Source organism: Ammodytes marinus, assembly GCF_949987685.1.
Source record: "Ammodytes marinus genome assembly, chromosome: 8".
NCBI lineage: Eukaryota > Metazoa > Chordata > Actinopteri > Uranoscopiformes > Ammodytidae > Ammodytes > Ammodytes marinus.
The window spans coordinates 8991287-9008700 of record NC_137212.1 but is presented as its reverse complement, the minus strand read 5'-3'; the positions used below and the strand labels follow the sequence as shown (position 1 = coordinate 9008700).

The following is a 17414-nucleotide window of genomic DNA, read 5'->3' as shown; positions in this document are numbered from 1 at the left end:
AATACAACTTGATTACAGTCCGCGGTGTGTGTGTGTGTGTGACCACATCCTAGGTTTGCGGGCTCTGAACAGAGCGGACAATGTTTCTCCTCCTGTTGCTCCCGACATCAACTGCCACCCGCGGCAGTTATTTTTATATACTATCTATGCCCCCGACACAGACGTGGCCGTTAGCAGTTTAAAACATGGCACAGGCTAACTGCTATGTTTGGCTGCCCGCAGCTACTGATCCTGGGTCAGCCACAACGTTACAGTGACTGTAGTAAAGAGCGGGTGGGATGCACGGGGCGGATCATTCTGCACATGCGTTAAATGCATTAAAAAAATTAACGCTGATAATTCCAGAAATTAATCACCCTGCGTTATGTATATATATATTTTTTCCCTTCAAATTGTTGTCCTATTTATTCAAAATAAATTATCAGAACAAGTATGTATTTGACTGATATAAAAAAAACAAAAAACATTCAGTTTGTTTTGAAAATCCGTCCTTGAAAACACCAATTCACCAACATCTAGACATTTTATTATGAAAATAAGACAGAACATTATTTGAACACATCTTTCCTTCAATCATGCATTAGAGCTGATGGACACACATGGAGAGAGCATTTTGTCGGACAGTCTCTCTGCTATACCTGCAGTGCAGTTCTCAATGTCTAAATGGTTCACGGTATGCCACAGTGAGGAAGTGCTGCAGACCCTCCATGGTCATGAATGTGAATATGACAGATGATGTATCTGTGTGTGGCTATTACGAAAGAGTGACTGTAGGATTCTGGACGTGTGTGTGTGTGTGTAATTAGAGGCTTTGATGAAGGCTCTGGTGAAGTGTGTGTGTGTTGTTCACTTGGCTTCCTGGGCTTTTTTGGCACTCTGTTTCTCCTTTGCCTGGTAAGAAGGAAAACAAAAAAGATGCATTTATATTTGTATAGGTGTCAAGAATTTACACCGGAATTATGAAAGAATACTGTTTTCATACCTCTATTCGCAAAATATGGACAGACTCTGCATACATTTATAACTAGTTAATTAAAACATCCCTACAGCATTATGAACCAGTCAAACAATGTTTCAAAATGTAAAAGGGGACTTAATTCTTCTCAGACACAAATGCACTGAAAGTAAATAATGTTGTGGAAAACCACAGAAAAAAAAGAAAAAGAAATACCTTCTCAACCAAGGGTATTAACTGCTGGTACTCTGCCAGTGTCTTCAATAGCTCCATGATGAAAGGAAGGTAGTTGTGCTTTCTTCGAATGTTTTCAATCTGCGAGAAAACATAAAAATCCAACCAGTAAGAAAACAGCACGACTGATGTGTATGAGGGAAATGGACAGGATCTCCATGGATACAGTTCATTCAGAAGTGGATAAAAATACTGTGATAAACAGTTTATAAAGGACTCATTGTTACTCAGGGAGGTATTTTTCACAAGAAAGAAAAGTCATACTGAAGCTTTATGGCTCAACTCCCTGTATGTAAAATAGCCACGTAAATGTCCCATAAAGAACAGCATGTAATCGAAGGGGAATATAGCGGTGAGGACAAACCCACCTTATATCTTTTAAGTTTCTGATTTTCCTCGTCAATAAGGAGCTGGTACTTGGCGATCTCTGACTGGATGGAGCTAAGGAATGTGCTGCTCTGGTCTGTGTCCATTGGCTCATCCTGGGAACAGAAGCAGCAGGGAAACATGTTTTCAATATGACTTCACCAATATGCCCTCTGGACGGAGGTACAGGTCCCTGTTGTGCAGGAGGACTCGCTGTGTCAAAAGCCCGGTGCCTGCAGCTATACCAGCACTAAACAAAAGGCCAAGATAAAAATACACCCCAGTCCGACTGTGTTTCATATATTCTGTCTTCATGTTATCTAGTTGTGTTTGTTGTCCATCTGTCTATTGGCGTGTGGCCCATAACTGTACTGTGAAGTGAAAAAGAATTTCCCCTTGGGGCGATGAAGTCTAAAGTCTAATGTGGATGGAAAGATCAGCTCTCTGATGATGGGACAGTTGGTGATGAGGATTACTGTGCACGTTAAACTCTTGCAACTCACATAATCCCTTCCTATACCGATTTATTTGCAGGGTGTCTTACACCTCTGCAAGGTCTGGATGAGGATAATGGGAAAACTCAAGGGCACAGAGCATTTGCAGTCCGGGGCCCAGAGGCTCTGTAATGACCTGCCTGAAAAATATATCGGTTCATCTCTTTAAAGTCAAATACACTGCCCGGACAAAAAAGTTGCCACCTGGATTTTACTAAGCAAATAGGCAAGAGCCCTCCATCGGTCAAAAACTGCAGTGATTAATATGTTTAAATTGGAAGAACAAGTTATTTAACCATAACTGATGCAGTGAATAGCTTCTTATTTCTTAAACAACCAACACTCGTTTCAGAAGGGTGAAATTATTAGGGTTCGACCGATTATCGGCGCCGATATTCAGCATTTTGACGCATATCGGCATCGGCACAAAAATGGTTAATTTGACAAGGTTAATAGGTGTGGTCTTATCTTTACAGAAGACTTCTTTGTATTTTTTATGTCAGTTGAATTTTGGTTCAAGTTAAATGCAAATGAGCACTGTTAATATTCCAAAAGGCTAACGCTCTTCCTTGACTGTTTTCAGTCTGTGGTTCTCATTGGGTGTACTTATTCCCTTACTGTAAATCCAATACTGCATTTAATTTCATATGGGTGTTTTATATGTGTATCTATTTTAATTTTTAAGTTGTTGTATTGTTCAGGTCCATTGGTCTCTTTCTTATCAAAATTATTACTTTTAGCTGAGATGGAGATTAGATTACCTGGTAGTCTCCAAATTAATCTCCATTATTATATTGTTTGAAACAGTATTGTACTATGTCAATTGTGTGAATTTTATTTTATTTAAATTTTTAAATAGTTTATTTGTAAGTTACTCTTAATGATATTGTTAAAGTTAATTGTGTTAAATTTGGCACTGGATATAAAAGGCATTATTTTTTGACAAAGTGTGTGCAATTTGAGGCTTTAAAGTACCGGTTAAAGTACCGTTTAAGCACCGGAACCGTTTCAAAAGTACCGAGTAGTAACCGGTATCGGAAAAAACCCAACCGATACCCAACCCTACTTCTAAGTGAGGCTTATCAGGAAAAAATGCTTCAATTTGCTAGGGATCATAAAAATTGGACTCCGGAGCAATGGAAAAGGGTTGTGTGGTCTGATGAGACCAGATTGACCTTGTTCCAGAGTGATGGGTTCATCAGGGTAAGAAGAGATGTGGATGAAGTGATGCTCCCATCATGCCTAGTTCCTTCTGTAAGAGTCTGTTGGCCTGCAGTGTGCAGTATGATCTGGGGTTGTTTCAGTTGGTCAGGTCTAGGTTCAGCAACCTTATGTGCCAAAAAAAAAGCTCATCAAAATGTGCTACGGCGAATATGTGCTGTGATCAAAGCTAAAGATGGTCCAACAAAATATTTGAGTATATTACTTTTTTTTGGCTGGGCAGTGTATAAAAACACACTTTTATTGTAGAGCCTATACCTCTATTATTTGAGTTTTTCAATTCCCACTGCTCACGTTTAGTACATTTAAAATTGGTGTTCTCTTATATTATTGCCTTTTCTTAATTGCACAAATTGTATTGTTTTTACATCAAATTAGTTATAACTGAATGGAACAACAGTAATGTTTAAATGGGTTTTTTTTTCCAGAAGTGCCTTTGCTGACCTCCAGTGGTAACAATTCACCTTGCTGCCTTCATGCGGATGTGATCTTAAAGGCCCGGACACAACGGCCCGATAATCGCCGTCGGAGAGTGTGGAGGGGGCGGGGACACGAATCTGTTTGGTGTGTGCCGTGAAATCGGTCGTCGTAGATGTCGTCGGGCTTCTTTTGAGCCGAATGAACATGTTCAATCGGCGGGGGGGGAGTCTTTCAGTTGGAGCAATTTGATTGGTGGATGGCTAGCGAATCAGTGAAGCCCGGAAGCACAAACAGCTAACAACAGCGAGCCATTGTTTTAATGTGTTTGTTTGTTTCGTTCAGCGAGTACTCACATGCATCAACCCTTGTTGACTGCTCGACACCATGCTCAACACTCTCTGCTAAAAATGGTGCTCTTTATGGTCCATAAATATAAATATGTATTTCTATCTATGTTTATGGTCTAGAGAGCTTTCCCATCATTTCCGGCATCCGATTTTGTGAACGTTTCAAATTGATTGTACATTTCAAAATCAGCATAGTATTCATAGAAACTGGAGCAGTTGTATCCTACACACCCTGTGTGGTGGGCAAATAAACGTGACATACAGTACTATCCATATTAGTGGATGTAGTCCAAAAGCAATTGAAAGCTGAAAACTGATGCATTTTACCCATGTGGCCTTGCAGGGAGACAGTAAAAGAATACATTACTCTTTGTCAAGTCTACACTGGATTCAGCTCATTTGCTGCCACTCACCTCGGTAAGCTGGGTCTGGAGCTCTGCAATTTTTCTCTCGTATATCATCTTTCTGTCTGACACGATGGCCATTAGGTTGAATCTGATCTCTCCTTCACTGTACCTGAAGGGGGGAATACAATTTCATGAAGTACAAAATTATACACTGTCAAGTAAGTGAAGGTAGCACAGTAATTGTCAGGTTATACTTAGAGTATACTATTGTTGCTTTCTAGATTTGTACACTGTGAAAAATGCCAAGAAATTGGATGAGATGGATCTGCAAAATCATTACTACACATATTCCTCACAATGTTTCGGATCATAGTTCATTAATTAAAAAAAAGTGAAAGACGCAAAATTGCAGATTTAAAGTTTCACGTAGAAGACAATTGGATTAAACTAAAGCAGGGGTCTCCAACCTTTTTTCAACTGAGAGCTACTTTGAAAAAATTAAAGTGGCCAAGAGCTACTTGTATCAAATCGCTTATATTTATTTACATAGCACACATCAAATGAATTAAGCTTCTGTTTGTACACGTGTGAAATTGCAATACCCAATGCTTATCATAAATAATTTCCCATCAAAGGTCCAAGAACACATTACTTTACACTTTTTGTGGGCCACATATCAGTGAAAATTGACATCAATGTCTGTATTACACTTCTTATTGTGACGCAACAGTGTTTCCCCAGGAAATGTCTTAGTCAAGGTGGTCACCACCCAGGCAGGGCTGCTTTTACCTGCCACTAGGCCCTGGGGCTGAGAGGTTTTGTAGGCCCCCCCGGGCGGCGGTCTTACAATACAGATGCGTTAAAGCCATGTTAGTCTACACCACAATATCTCTATTGATGAAATACAAAATCACTTAAGGTAACATGTACTTAAACCCCCTCCTGGTCAAGTGACTTTTAATAACCAAACACACATGGTTGGTTACTGTGTTTTTCCAAGTTATTGAAGAGACAGCGGTGGGGACCCAGGACTTTCTAGGGGGGTCCGGGGGCATGCCCCCCCGGAAGAAAAATTTGAACCTTTTAAAGTAAAATGCATCAATCTGGTGCACTTTGAGAAGAAAACTAAGGCTAAATCAACTGTGTCCTATGTGAGCTATTTTCTGGAATAATTTGGAGACACAGAAATACCAAAAAGCAGAAACAAAAATATACAGGTTTAAAAAATCCAGTCAGTCAGCATTCTAATTTTTTTTTTAAATCCCTTATCCCAAAGCTACTTCTCTCTTTGGACTCTTTGTTTTGTTTTTAATGGCTCATCTCAATATAGGCCCTTGATCTGCGTTGCCCCGAACAATGTTATTTAAACAAAAATAACAAAAATGTACTGGTGAATGATAGGCCCCTTGATCTTCGTAGGCCAAAAATAATGTGATTTTTTTTCCTTTTTCTTTACTGGTTCATGATGGGCCCCTGATCTCTCTCTCTATTTTGCTCAAAGATGCCAATACGCACTACAGAAATAAACAACTGCTTATTTGAATAAAACAGACAACTGACCTTACAGTTGTACATTTTTAAAGTTCCTTTTTGGATGGGGGCTGTTGTGAGATTATTGTGGACAATTAGGCCTACTGTGATGCGATAGCTTATAATTCATTAATGGTTATTATTAGCCTACTTGCTTGATTTCTTTTTAAATACAGAGGTTATTGGTCGTTTTGGAACATGTATTTCCCAATTTAAAACGCACAAATAAAGCAGCATTGAAATTCAGAAAATACATCTTGTATGGCTACTATAGCAAGCTGTTTTACAAATAACTAAATACAATGTGTTTTCCCCTTAAAATGATTAAATACATTTATGCAAAGGTCAAAGACAGTGCATGCCGTAGTTATGCATGGCCGCATGCAGAGCCGCAGAGCAGCACACACACCAGCTGATAGAGAAACGCTTTGAGACACATGTGAACATTTATTTACCGCAAATCGCAAAGTTTTGACCATGGGAAGAGGTGCATTTACCTTCATCAGATTTTTAACTTGTAAAAAAAAAAAAAAAAATATATATATATTTTTTTTTTTTTTTTTTTTTACAAGTCGGTCAACCTATCAGGCGAGCTACTGAAAACCCGCCCGCGAGCTACCGGTAGCTCGCGATCGACCTGTTGGAGACCCCTGAACTAAAGTCTATCCAAAATAAATGTAGAAAGATATTCACTTCTGTATTCTTTTCTCGATCACTGGGCGGACTGCACTGATCCAGTCGTCCTGGTTGCATACACCTGGTGGGAAGAGCAGATGAGATTTAATAATACTGCAGGTGTCTGTGTACACAGTAACTTTTAGCACCTACTGTACATCATCATAATACAGACAGTTTTAGAGGAAATGGGCAAGTGAAAATTCAGCGGTGCACAGCAAGACCTCAAACCAAGGGACTTTAAAACATAAAGCAATAAAAAAGAAATAACAGATCATATTTTTCTGCTAACCCAAATCAATTGGTCCCTCGCGAAGTCCATCCAGCTCGTATAGTCTGCCGTTTACAGGAACATAGCTCACAAAGTGAAAGGCATCCTCGTCCTTTGCTGACGACTTTGCATCAAATTCGAACATTTGCTGTCTGCAAAAACAAAAAATACCTAATTGTAATATCCGAATCAAAGATAATAATCATGCATCATGAAAACAATTTCAGATATTTAGTCTATATTCAGTCAATACATGATTGTCCCTGACATATGTGTGGGGGAGTGGACCAACAGATGAACTAGTCTCCGGTTCATTATGGGCCAAACACTTTTTAAACCAAATTAGGATGAAGGGCTAAAAATAACATGAATCCAATCAAACATAGCTTTTCCATCTGGATATGAAATGAGCAGGAGCTTACCTGGCAAAGCTGTTATGAACTTGTCGGATCACTTCAGAGTTGCTAAGAGCCAAACCTTTCATCTGAGGATAGAAGGAGACTGATGATTATATTTCTACCTGTAACCCTTCCCTTAAAGATGCAGCAGCGTTATTGAGGGGGTTCATTATGTTTTCCTTTTTCCAATGAAAATCATACATCCGCAAAAGGCATTTAAATATTAAAAAGGTACAAAAAATAAATGAGTGAGTTGTTGCTTCTATATCATGTCTGCTTATATTCCCTTTAGATGTTGCCATCTCTTAAATCGGTATAGACTAAAACAAGTAAATACAAATAACACAAAGTAGTTTTGTCTACACTGTGTGCACAATTATTAGGCAAGTTGTATTTTTGAGGATTAATTTTAATATTGAACAACAACAGTGCTCACGGTCAATCCAAAATGTTAATGAACCTAAACCTGAATGTTTACGAAAGTAAAAGTAAGGTTTTGTCTTTCTTACGAGAATATATATATGTTTTGCTATTATTAGGCAACTATTAGTATGCAGAATTATTATGCAACTAAATAAAAAAACTAAAAGGTCCAACTAGCCCATCTAAAGATGAAAAGGTCTAAAGATGAGCTAGTTGGACCTTTTCGGGTTGAAGATGGCCTCAAAATCAACTCCCAAACCTACTGCCAGTTTCTAGAAGATACTTTCTTCAAGCAGTGGTACAGGAAAAAGTCTGCATCTTCCAAGAAGACCATGATTTTTATGCAGGACAATGCTCCATCACATGCATCAAAGTACTCAATTGCATGGCTAGCCAGTAAAGGCCTTAAAGATGAAAAAATAATGACATGACCCCCTTCCTCACCTGACTTAAACCCTATTGAGAACCTGTGGGCCCTGCTTAAACGGGATATTTACAGTGAAGGAAATCAGTACACCTCTCGGAACAGTGTCTGGGAGGCTGTGGTTGCTGCTGCACAAAAAGTTGATCGTCAACAGATCAAGAAACTGACAGACTCCATGAATGGAAGGCTTGTGACAGTTATTGAAAAGATGGGTGGCTATATTAGTCACTTTTTTTTGACATGTCGGAAATTTGTATTTGTAAATTTTGAGTTGTTTGATTATTCTCACTTTAACAGATGAAAAAAAACAAGTGAGATGGGAAAATGTTCTTTTTTTTATTTAGTTGCATAATAATTCTGCATACTAATAGTTGCCTAATAATAGCAAAACATATATATATATTCTCGTAAGAAAGACAAAACCTCACTTTTACTTTAGTTGTTCAATAATAAAATTAATCCTCAAAAATACAACTTGCCTAATAATTGTGCACACAGTGTAGTATGCCAGTAATTCCTACATGTATTTTTTTTTTGTTAAACCAAGCTTCAAGCCTTATATTTTGCATACAAAACCAAAGCAACAGTTTTGTTTTTTTGATTCAAGCTAAAAATACCATCAACGTACAGCAGCGTCAAAACTCTGTGAAAACTCTCTGAACTCTGTCAGCGTGTCTCCCAGCAGCATGTCCGAATGGGTGCAGTTTAGCAGAACGCTGACTATCGCCTGGGTGGCACAGGCGTTGTTAATGACCTAAAAACACAGATAAAACACACACAATGACTGGACTGATAAAAGCAACCCCTTATTGGTGCATATGTATACAAAAGCAACCACATTGTAACTTGAATGATTTGATATTTAAAAACAAGTTGTAACAGATACAAATGTTATCAATCATTGATTTTTACTGCAAATCAGACAGATGAAATCAGACAGATGTTCCTCACACTTCTTTATGAGCTGTGTGCAACATTAAAATAAACAAATAAAGTATAGAGTCAGACAATAGTTATTCCTCTCAATGATCCCTTCCACCTCACTAGAATTTGTGGTGGTATGTTTATCTGTCAAAATAGAGAGATGTGTTTGTCCTTAATATGACTTTTCAGAACAATACTTCTGCAGTAAGGTGATGATTTTAATTTGTATGAATGGAAACACAAATACATGGTTTAAAATAAAATGTACAGAAATATGGATTGCTATTTTCACGTCTGCAAGTAACTTAACATACCTGTTTCGCAAAGAAGAGCTGGTCAAGCCTCGAATCCTGAACGATTGATCCTGCTGGCTCTTCACCTGGCTGCCACTTGAACAGGAAAATCAATCCGTGAACTGGTCTGGAATGAACAGATTAATTCATTTATTGTTATAGGCCTATCTTTAGCATGCAATACAGTGAAGCTGTGAGTATTAACATACTTCAAATTTTCAAAGTTCTCCGGCTCCATACTCCATATTTCTTCAACCTGGGAGCCTTTGCAACCTGACAAAGGACAAGATTCAATAATCAACATGACTTGTCAATATTGCACAACAATTACAGCAGGAGTCATTGGCAATTAAATTATTCAGTCTCGGGGTGGCTTCAACTGCGCAACATGAAAAAAAGAAACGTAATGTATAAAAAAAATATATATAATGTTAATTGAAAAAGATGATTGCTTCTTGGGATATGTAGGCTATACCCGATAATGTGCACATGTACATCATAACAAAGGTGAGCAATCAAACATCTATTCACACAAATGAAGAAATAAGTATTTATGCAAAATCGACCCAATCCAAACAGATACAAGACATTAAATACACTAGCTTCTTTCCTTAAAGCAAAACACAACAAATGACCATGCGAGGGAGGATTTGTTTTCACGCGCCGTTGTTTTGAACGCTGAGTAATGCTAGCCAGTTAGCTTTCCTAATTAAGTTATATATAAATGACTGCACTTTTATGTAAATGTACCCTTTACGCAGACTGCAACGGTAGGGTGGGAGTTGAGAGTGCAAAGACTCTAAATGCACTGATTTCAACAGGATAGACGCATTGGGTTAGTAGTTATTTAGAAATAACCGTTGGAGAAGCTAGCTAGTTAGCTCTATCGACTATCCACGTTAGTCACTCACCAAAACCTTTAATGAGCTCCGTGAAGACGCCGGGGTCACTCTCCATTAGACACCACTCTCCTGCGCTTCCAGCCATTTCTTATTTTATTTTGTTTTCTTTATTCGACCTGCTGTGCACATACGAGATGAAAGTCCTAGCCTAGCACTACACCCGCTAGTCAAAGCTAATTTCACTGAAGCGCTAGTGACCTCAGCGTGATGACGTACACTGTAGGTGCGCAAGTTTCATTTCATAGCGTACACCGTAGGTAGGCAACACAACTGTTACACACACTGGCAGAGAACATAGATATGAAGATATGTATTTTTTTTAGGTATAAACCATAGAACAGAGAAAACGTGAAAACGTAGTACTAAAGAATAGCTTTGTTTTGAACCACAACAAAAAGCCACCCTCCTCAGAGGAGCGGGTCGTGTAATGAAGCACTCTTTGGTAAAAAGGTAAAAACGCAAAGCAAGACGTGGGAACGTGGACCTTCATTCATATTTATTAACACATTCAAGGTTTTAAACAACGTCTAAAAGTGATTTTGACTTTAAACATGCGCCAGTCAATTATAAATACACATTCAATGTTGTGAGTGGTTTGTGACATATTCGCCAGTTGATACGTTAATTCCAGCATAATCATGATTCATTAGGCTATTCAAACCAACAACCTACCTGCAAATGGAAATACAGAGACAAACAGCTACTCCTAAAATCTCAAATACACCAAAATAGAAAAAGCTTCCACAGCAGGTAAAAAACATATACAAAATTACTATATTTTTTTCAGTCTAAAATTAAATGTCAAAAGAAAACGAGTATTGGTTAAAACTGACAATACTTCACAAACCAATAAATTCCACGGTTTGCTGATGCTTAAAGACTGTAAATGCAGAAGATAAATGAGAAGTAGTTCCACTATTCACAGGTTTTGTTTTAAAGATGGCAGCTTTAATAATGATAATGTTGTACACTCCTGGCTTAAACTGTATATGGCCTTACGTCAAGTATGCAATGCACTTCGATAGATAAATAAAATAGCTGTGCTAAAGCAATGTACAAGTTGTAGCAGGAGATCGGGCAAACACTTAATAAATAAAGGATTTAAAAAAAACACAAGAACGGTTAGTCATTTAGCGGACTCAAACTGTCCACTGCCCGAGCCATCGGAGCTGGTGGCAGCACAGCAGGGAGCACAGCGCTCGATAAGGGGCACCAACTTCCCCTGCTGATGAAGCTGTTTGGTATCAGAACCGCCTCCGATGCAGTTCCCATTAATGAAGACTCTTGGCACCTGAACACACAAATTATATCAGAACTTGGTGTGAAAGAGTCATTTTTAAATGGGTGCTAAGTGGAGAGTTTTATCTCAAACAGTTTGAGCTTCATGAGCCACCTAATAACTTCAAAACAGCCCTCTAGGTTCCACTACATCCAGCCATAAAATGGCAGCAATTAGATTTTACAATTCTGAAAAAAAGTTGAATATTGTAAATTGTGTAATGATTTCTGTGACAATTTCATATCGGCAAGTGGGTGTTATTAAATATTCAAACTATCTTTACTAACAATGTTATTTACAATGCATATGTTTTCTTACAGTCATCAAAGACTGTATAGTCTGTAAAAAGATGCAACTTCCTCTGGACTTTATCTGGACTCAGATTCAACTTCTTTGAGTAATTCTTGGCAGAAACTTTAACAAAAACACTAATCAAGTGAACCTACATTTAACTTAAATACAGAGTTTCCAGAACAAATAAATTGTCAATCCATAATGTTTTGATTATTTTTAAATAGATGTTGAAATAACAGACTGTGAGTTAAGTGACTTTAAATTTGGATCAAAGAACACAACATAAGGATCTTACCGTTCTGGCTCCTGTAATCTGGGCTAAGGCTTCTTGCATTCTCCTCCCGTCATTGTGCTCATCTAGTTCAATCACTTTGTAGGTCGCACCAATTTCATTGAACACATTCTTGGCCATTTTGCAATAAGGACAGGTGGTCTTGGAAAATATCACAACACAGTTCTGTGACACCATTTCCTGAAATGTCAAGTAAAAACAATATTAAACCACACATACCGGGCTTCCAGTGAGTTGCTGAACCAAGGCCAATGGAAGCATAACTGCATTTGTCTTAAATGTTTACACATTTTTAGTCTGTTAGTAAACTGTGGTAGAGGATGTAAGAAAATAACGTTAAACATTCATCTTCTACCATCAAACTACTGTCTAAAACATACATTTTCTAAAACTTGAACCCTCAACTCATCATATGGGAAATGAAGACTTGTCGAATAAGCGAGGGTCTATGAAACTGTGTTGCGTTGCACTACATTTAGGATATTTCAGGGCCCCGTCATAGCTTTGGATATTTCAGTTGGTTTACATACGGAGATTGAAATGTGTCATAAAATATGTCTGACTCAAAAGTGTACAGAGAGTTAGAAGGGTACAACTTTATAATCCACAATGTAGAAAATGCACCATCAACAACATGGGCAACAAAACAGAACAGCAAAAAACCTGATAAGAATGAAAAAAAAACTGTACAAACCCAGCAGAAGAGAGGACATGTCATATTGGCCATTAACAATGAACAATTGTATCAACGCCCTAGCCTATATTAAAATGTATTGTATGTGCCGGTATATTTAACAATTTAATTATGAAAATAGAGCCTTTACTAAAATCAATTGATTGAATAATTTAAATAACAGTGGAGACTGCAAGGCTCCACAAAAATTCAATTATTTAATAGTTCAAGCAATGATGTATCGTGTACTAAAGAGTAATCATGTATAGATAATGTAATAATCTGATATTAAATTAAAAAAAAAACAATTTAATTTACAATTTAGCCCAAGACTAACCTTAACTAAGGTGGCTAATTTATTTAAGTCCTTATTATTTAAAATGTATGAAAAGCAGGCGTTAATATAAGGTAGCACGTCACAGATATGTAAGAATGTACCTACCTGGACATACTGTGCACAGGCTGTGCCACCTAGACCAGCAGGAGTGGAGGATGTGAAATTACCCATTCTGAAAAAGACAAAGGACAGACTTTCTTTAGGGCATTTAAATATGCTGTTGTAAATTTAAATCTAACTGGCAAACACTGATGATTAACACACAACACAGTATCCTATGACAAGGAACATGGAACAACCTTAGAAACGTGAAGAAATCATAGGAAGAGACGAACTGAATTCTAACAATAAGCATCAAAATAATATCTAACTGGAGGATGCCTAATGGTTCGAAAACACACATGCGCATTGTTATTCCTTTTATCTTCTGATTACACCACGTTTTAAATACCGTTGTTCTACTCCGCGATGCCTGCTCTACAACTCAGGTGAGGTTTATGTGCTAAGTAATCCAGGATTAGGTAGGCTAAACGTGCAATTCACTGACAACAATTAACTGATTTGATGTGGGTATGCGAGGAACAAAACTCCATTCAACATCGGGCAATATTAAGACGGTGCGCTTAATAGTTAACGAAAAAAACTTTGTAAAAGATTGCAGTACACGTTTTATGAAACGTGAACACTTCCTTGGCTATTCGGCATACACTTGATAAACCTGTCAGTATTTGTTTCAGTTAAATGTAAAAGTTTCCGATAGCTTTACTGCCGCCTGACGAAAAACATGAAGGTAGCCGGGAACGCTAACAGGCATGCAAATGCTAAATAAATACATAATAATAGAGTCATTATGGTGCATATACATGCCGAATTTTACTTATGACCATGTTGCATCGTAGAGGTTACAAGTAATGTGTGTTTGTCCATGAGGAAGGCATTTTGGACCGTTTCAACTCTAAATTATGTGAAATTATTAAACGTTTCTAAGCATGCGACAGTGAATTAACTCAGCCGTCCAGCAACGTTGTGACATTGTTTTAACAAACAGGTATGGATTTCATATACAATTGTTTGTTGTTGATTCGTCAAATTATACATTATTTTAGTCAATCGAGCGGGAATGACCTTCGGCAGCCGGTCCATGCCGCCCTGGGAAGACATCCAGCTCGAGCAAACATGGCGAAAAAACAACACACGGCCAGAACAGAATCGACCTGTTGGCCGGGGTGAAACATGCGGTTAGTGTACAACATACAGGTCTGAAGTTCACACCACCCCTGGCCGATACAGTACTCGTGCTATCGCCGCACGTTGTTTATGCCTGAAGCCTACCTTACGTGACCACCGGAAGACGTGTCTGACCGTGACGCAAGACGCTGGTTGAACGTTCACACGTAACGTCCAGACGTCACAAAAACAAATGTGAATACAACTCTTCTTTTATTCGTCCATTGATTCCACATAGGCTATTGTGTGCTAAATGTTTTTTTTTTACTCACGATGAAGTAGACTAATCATGGTTCACATACAGTGTTTGCTTTAATACCAGATAAACATATGCAAGACATTGTATGTAAGAAGGTAGCCTTAATTTAACCTTTACTAACGTAGGCTATAGGCTAGATTAGAAAGATTATTTATTTCATCCCCAAAGGGAATGTTATTGTTTCAGTAGCCAAAAAATATGTTTAGCCCAGAAAAGGTTTGTAACCTGGGGAATCAATCACAAATCAAAAGATATCTTGTCAATTCAATATCTGATGAGGCAGTACATCTTTACATCAAATAAATATTTTTTTTCAAAGCCAGAAATGCTTTATTTCATAAAGGATTCACACCTTTAAAGAGATTGGCAGTTTTATGGAGGAGTGGGTCATTTCCCAACGCAAATACAGAATTGTTATGAAGTAGCTAGAGTTGAGAACAGTGTTAGGCTTCAAATGCATCCCCACAGCATTGAATACACAATAAATAAGTAGCGCCAACATAAAGTAACTTCCCCTTAGTGCATATGACAAACCTAGGCACAACTATTTAACATGCCCAACTGGCTAAAACTCTTAAAAGTGACAAGAATTTAAAAAAAAAATGGTTCATGTACCTTTTCAGCCATATCCAGGGAAAGTATTGCTTCCTTCCTCATGTAAAACAGGTTGGTAATGAGGCATGCAAAAACATTTCAAGCCGCAATCAAATCTGTAGATCGGTAAAGCCCCTATCTCACTGGGCTGCGACTGTTTGCGACCAGTTGGAGACACAAAATTGCGACCAAATGTGCCAATTTGCGACAATTTTCACTTGCAGTCTCACTGAGTTGGTTCCTCACGACACGTTTGCGAATGTCTTTGCCGGAAGGTCGCATTTATGTCTCACGAACGTCTGGCGAGTGTCGCACGAACGGAATGTCAGCCTCCTTTTTGTCTCAAATCAGTCGCAATTTAGGGGGTATGTCGCCAAACCCTCGCAAAGTTGTCTCACACTTCTCGCACTTTCTGACTCGCGGAGACTAAATTGAGAAGGGTTTGCGACGCGTGCGACACACCTGCGACGACTCTGAGACTATTTTGAGACTGATTTGTCGCACACTTTTTTTGAACATGTTCAAAATTCATGCGACAAGACTGCGCGGCTCTGCGACTCATGCGAGGAAATTGAGACCTCCGCGAACGTTTGGAGACAGTTTAGAGACTTGTTTGCGAATGCAGTCTCCAACTTGTCGCAAACAGTCGCAGCCCAGTGAGATAGGGGCTTAAGATTATAAAATGAATTCAGTGCAATTTGCTATGGAAAACAAGTAGCAGCTATTGTGCTATATATCACACATAAAAAGTGTCACATGTTCATGCATACAATTGGGATTGGATTTATATAGCGCTTTTCAAGGCACTCAAAGACGCTTTACAGGGTTCCAGGTTCCATTCATTCACACACAGTACTGGTGGTGGTAAACTACCATAGTAGCCACAACTGCCCTGGGGCAGACTGACGGAAGCGTGGCTGCCATTCAGCGCCTACGTCCCCTCCGACCACCACCTCAAACATACAGCAGTCATACACATTCACACGAGGCAAGGTGGGTGAAGTGTCTTTCCCAAGGACACAACAACCATGACACTGGTGGCAGCGCGGGGATCAAACCGCCAACCCTTGGATCATTGGCCAACCCGCTTAACCACTTGAGCCACGGTTGCCCACAACATTGTGCCTTGAACTTCCTTTGCTTAAACAGTATATCCAAGAGCTGGTTGTTCTCTCTTAGCAGATCAGTTGATATGATGCAGAGGATTGTAGGTCAGAACAGCAAACAAAGCAAGCTGGTTTGCACACCGCAAGGTAGTATAGTAGTAGGACAGTAGCATGGGCAAGTAGCTATAGCAGTCATAGAAAGGGGAGACAAATATATAATATAACATAATTCTTCTGGGAAGTATTTTGATGTCAGTTATACAGTAATTACCAGGTCTTTTCCAAACACTTTCTAAAGCACTGTATTTACATTGATGCATGAGATTAGGCATTTTGATATAAAATGCTTCAATTTATTTGTATATGTTTTGAAGAATAACATATTTCAACAAATAACATTTGGTTTCTGACTCCAGAAAGTAGCTGACAAAAAGTGGGGAGGCGTAAGCTGTTTTTCTATGTCGGTTTCTCTGCACATGAGTATATTTTCTCTACAGTTAGCAGTTGGTTTGGCCCAACTCTAAAGACAAATCTCAATTTTAGTATCCATTGATCAAGCCACAGCTCTTGACCATAGCCTGATTGAGTGCAGTGGAGTTTCTGCTTAACAGGCAATTGGCAAAGTGCATAATAACTCATTTTTAGTCAGTTCATCAATAAGCTAACACTAAAATCTATACCACTTATCATGCGGATAAATAAAGTGTGTGTCACTGTGATTTTTCACCGTGAGTTTCAGTTACGAATGGAGCTGAGCTTCAGCCAGACTGTGGGTATGTATGTGTTGAGATAACTGTCAGTCAGGACAGGACTACAGTAAGTATGACTGATTCCAAGTGTGAGAACAGGAGCAACTAATTCAAAACTAAGCCGGGGCCTATAAGGCCTACGTATTAACTTATTAAGTACAGTAGAAGGTGTGTGACCTTTCCGTATTTTACACATTAGTTGTTCTTTTAAGATACACACCAGAGCAGAGGGGTGCAGAGGGAAAACTGCACCCCTTAAAAACAACTTCATTTGAGAACGCCTTGAATTTAGGGAGCATAAATTCCATTACGTACTGAATATCCAATAATGTAGTGCCAATGGCAACGATAATGCAGGCAAAGACCAGGTCAAGAGAAAT

General features: G+C 38.6%; 2 protein-coding genes across 2 annotated transcripts; both read right to left on the bottom strand.

Moving 5' to 3' along the window:
- Window positions 1–521: 521 nt before the first annotated feature.
- Window positions 522–10409, bottom strand: uchl5 (ubiquitin carboxyl-terminal hydrolase L5). The gene is made up of 11 exons (XM_080032431.1): window positions 10234–10409; window positions 9532–9595; window positions 9344–9449; window positions 8734–8859; window positions 7283–7344; window positions 6882–7012; window positions 6608–6671; window positions 4451–4553; window positions 1558–1671; window positions 1172–1270; window positions 522–891 (listed from the first exon to the last, which is right to left on the bottom strand). Exons 1-11 carry the CDS (start codon window positions 10307–10309, stop codon window positions 847–849), a joined length of 990 nt encoding a protein of 329 aa, XP_079888557.1. The 5' UTR covers window positions 10310–10409; the 3' UTR covers window positions 522–846.
- Window positions 10410–10702: 293 nt separating this feature from the next.
- On the bottom strand, window positions 10703–14358 carry glrx2 (glutaredoxin 2). The gene is made up of 4 exons (XM_080032997.1): window positions 14225–14358; window positions 13205–13271; window positions 12093–12269; window positions 10703–11515 (listed from the first exon to the last, which is right to left on the bottom strand). Exons 1-4 carry the CDS (start codon window positions 14350–14352, stop codon window positions 11351–11353), a joined length of 537 nt encoding a protein of 178 aa, XP_079889123.1. The 5' UTR covers window positions 14353–14358; the 3' UTR covers window positions 10703–11350.
- Between the last annotated feature and the right edge of the window lie 3056 nt (window positions 14359–17414).

Coding starts and splice junctions, on each gene's coding strand:
- uchl5 (XM_080032431.1), bottom strand. CDS start 10,309: ATGGCTGGAAGCGCAGGAGAGTGGTGTCTAATGGAGAGTGACCCCGGC. Junction 7,345..8,733: donor CACAGAGTTTTGACGCTGCT/GTACGTTGATGG, acceptor TTCTATCCTCAG/ATGAAAGGTTTGGCTCTTAG. Junction 4,554..6,607: donor ATCGAGAAAAGAATACAGAA/GTGAATATCTTT, acceptor TCCCCCCTTCAG/GTACAGTGAAGGAGAGATCA.
- glrx2 (XM_080032997.1), bottom strand. CDS start 14,352: ATGTTGTACACTAACCGCATGTTTCACCCCGGCCAACAGGTCGATTCT. Junction 13,272..14,224: donor GCATGGACCGGCTGCCGAAG/GTCATTCCCGCT, acceptor TGTCTTTTTCAG/AATGGGTAATTTCACATCCT. Junction 11,516..12,092: donor AGATTACAGGAGCCAGAACG/GTAAGATCCTTA, acceptor TTGTGTGTTCAG/GTGCCAAGAGTCTTCATTAA.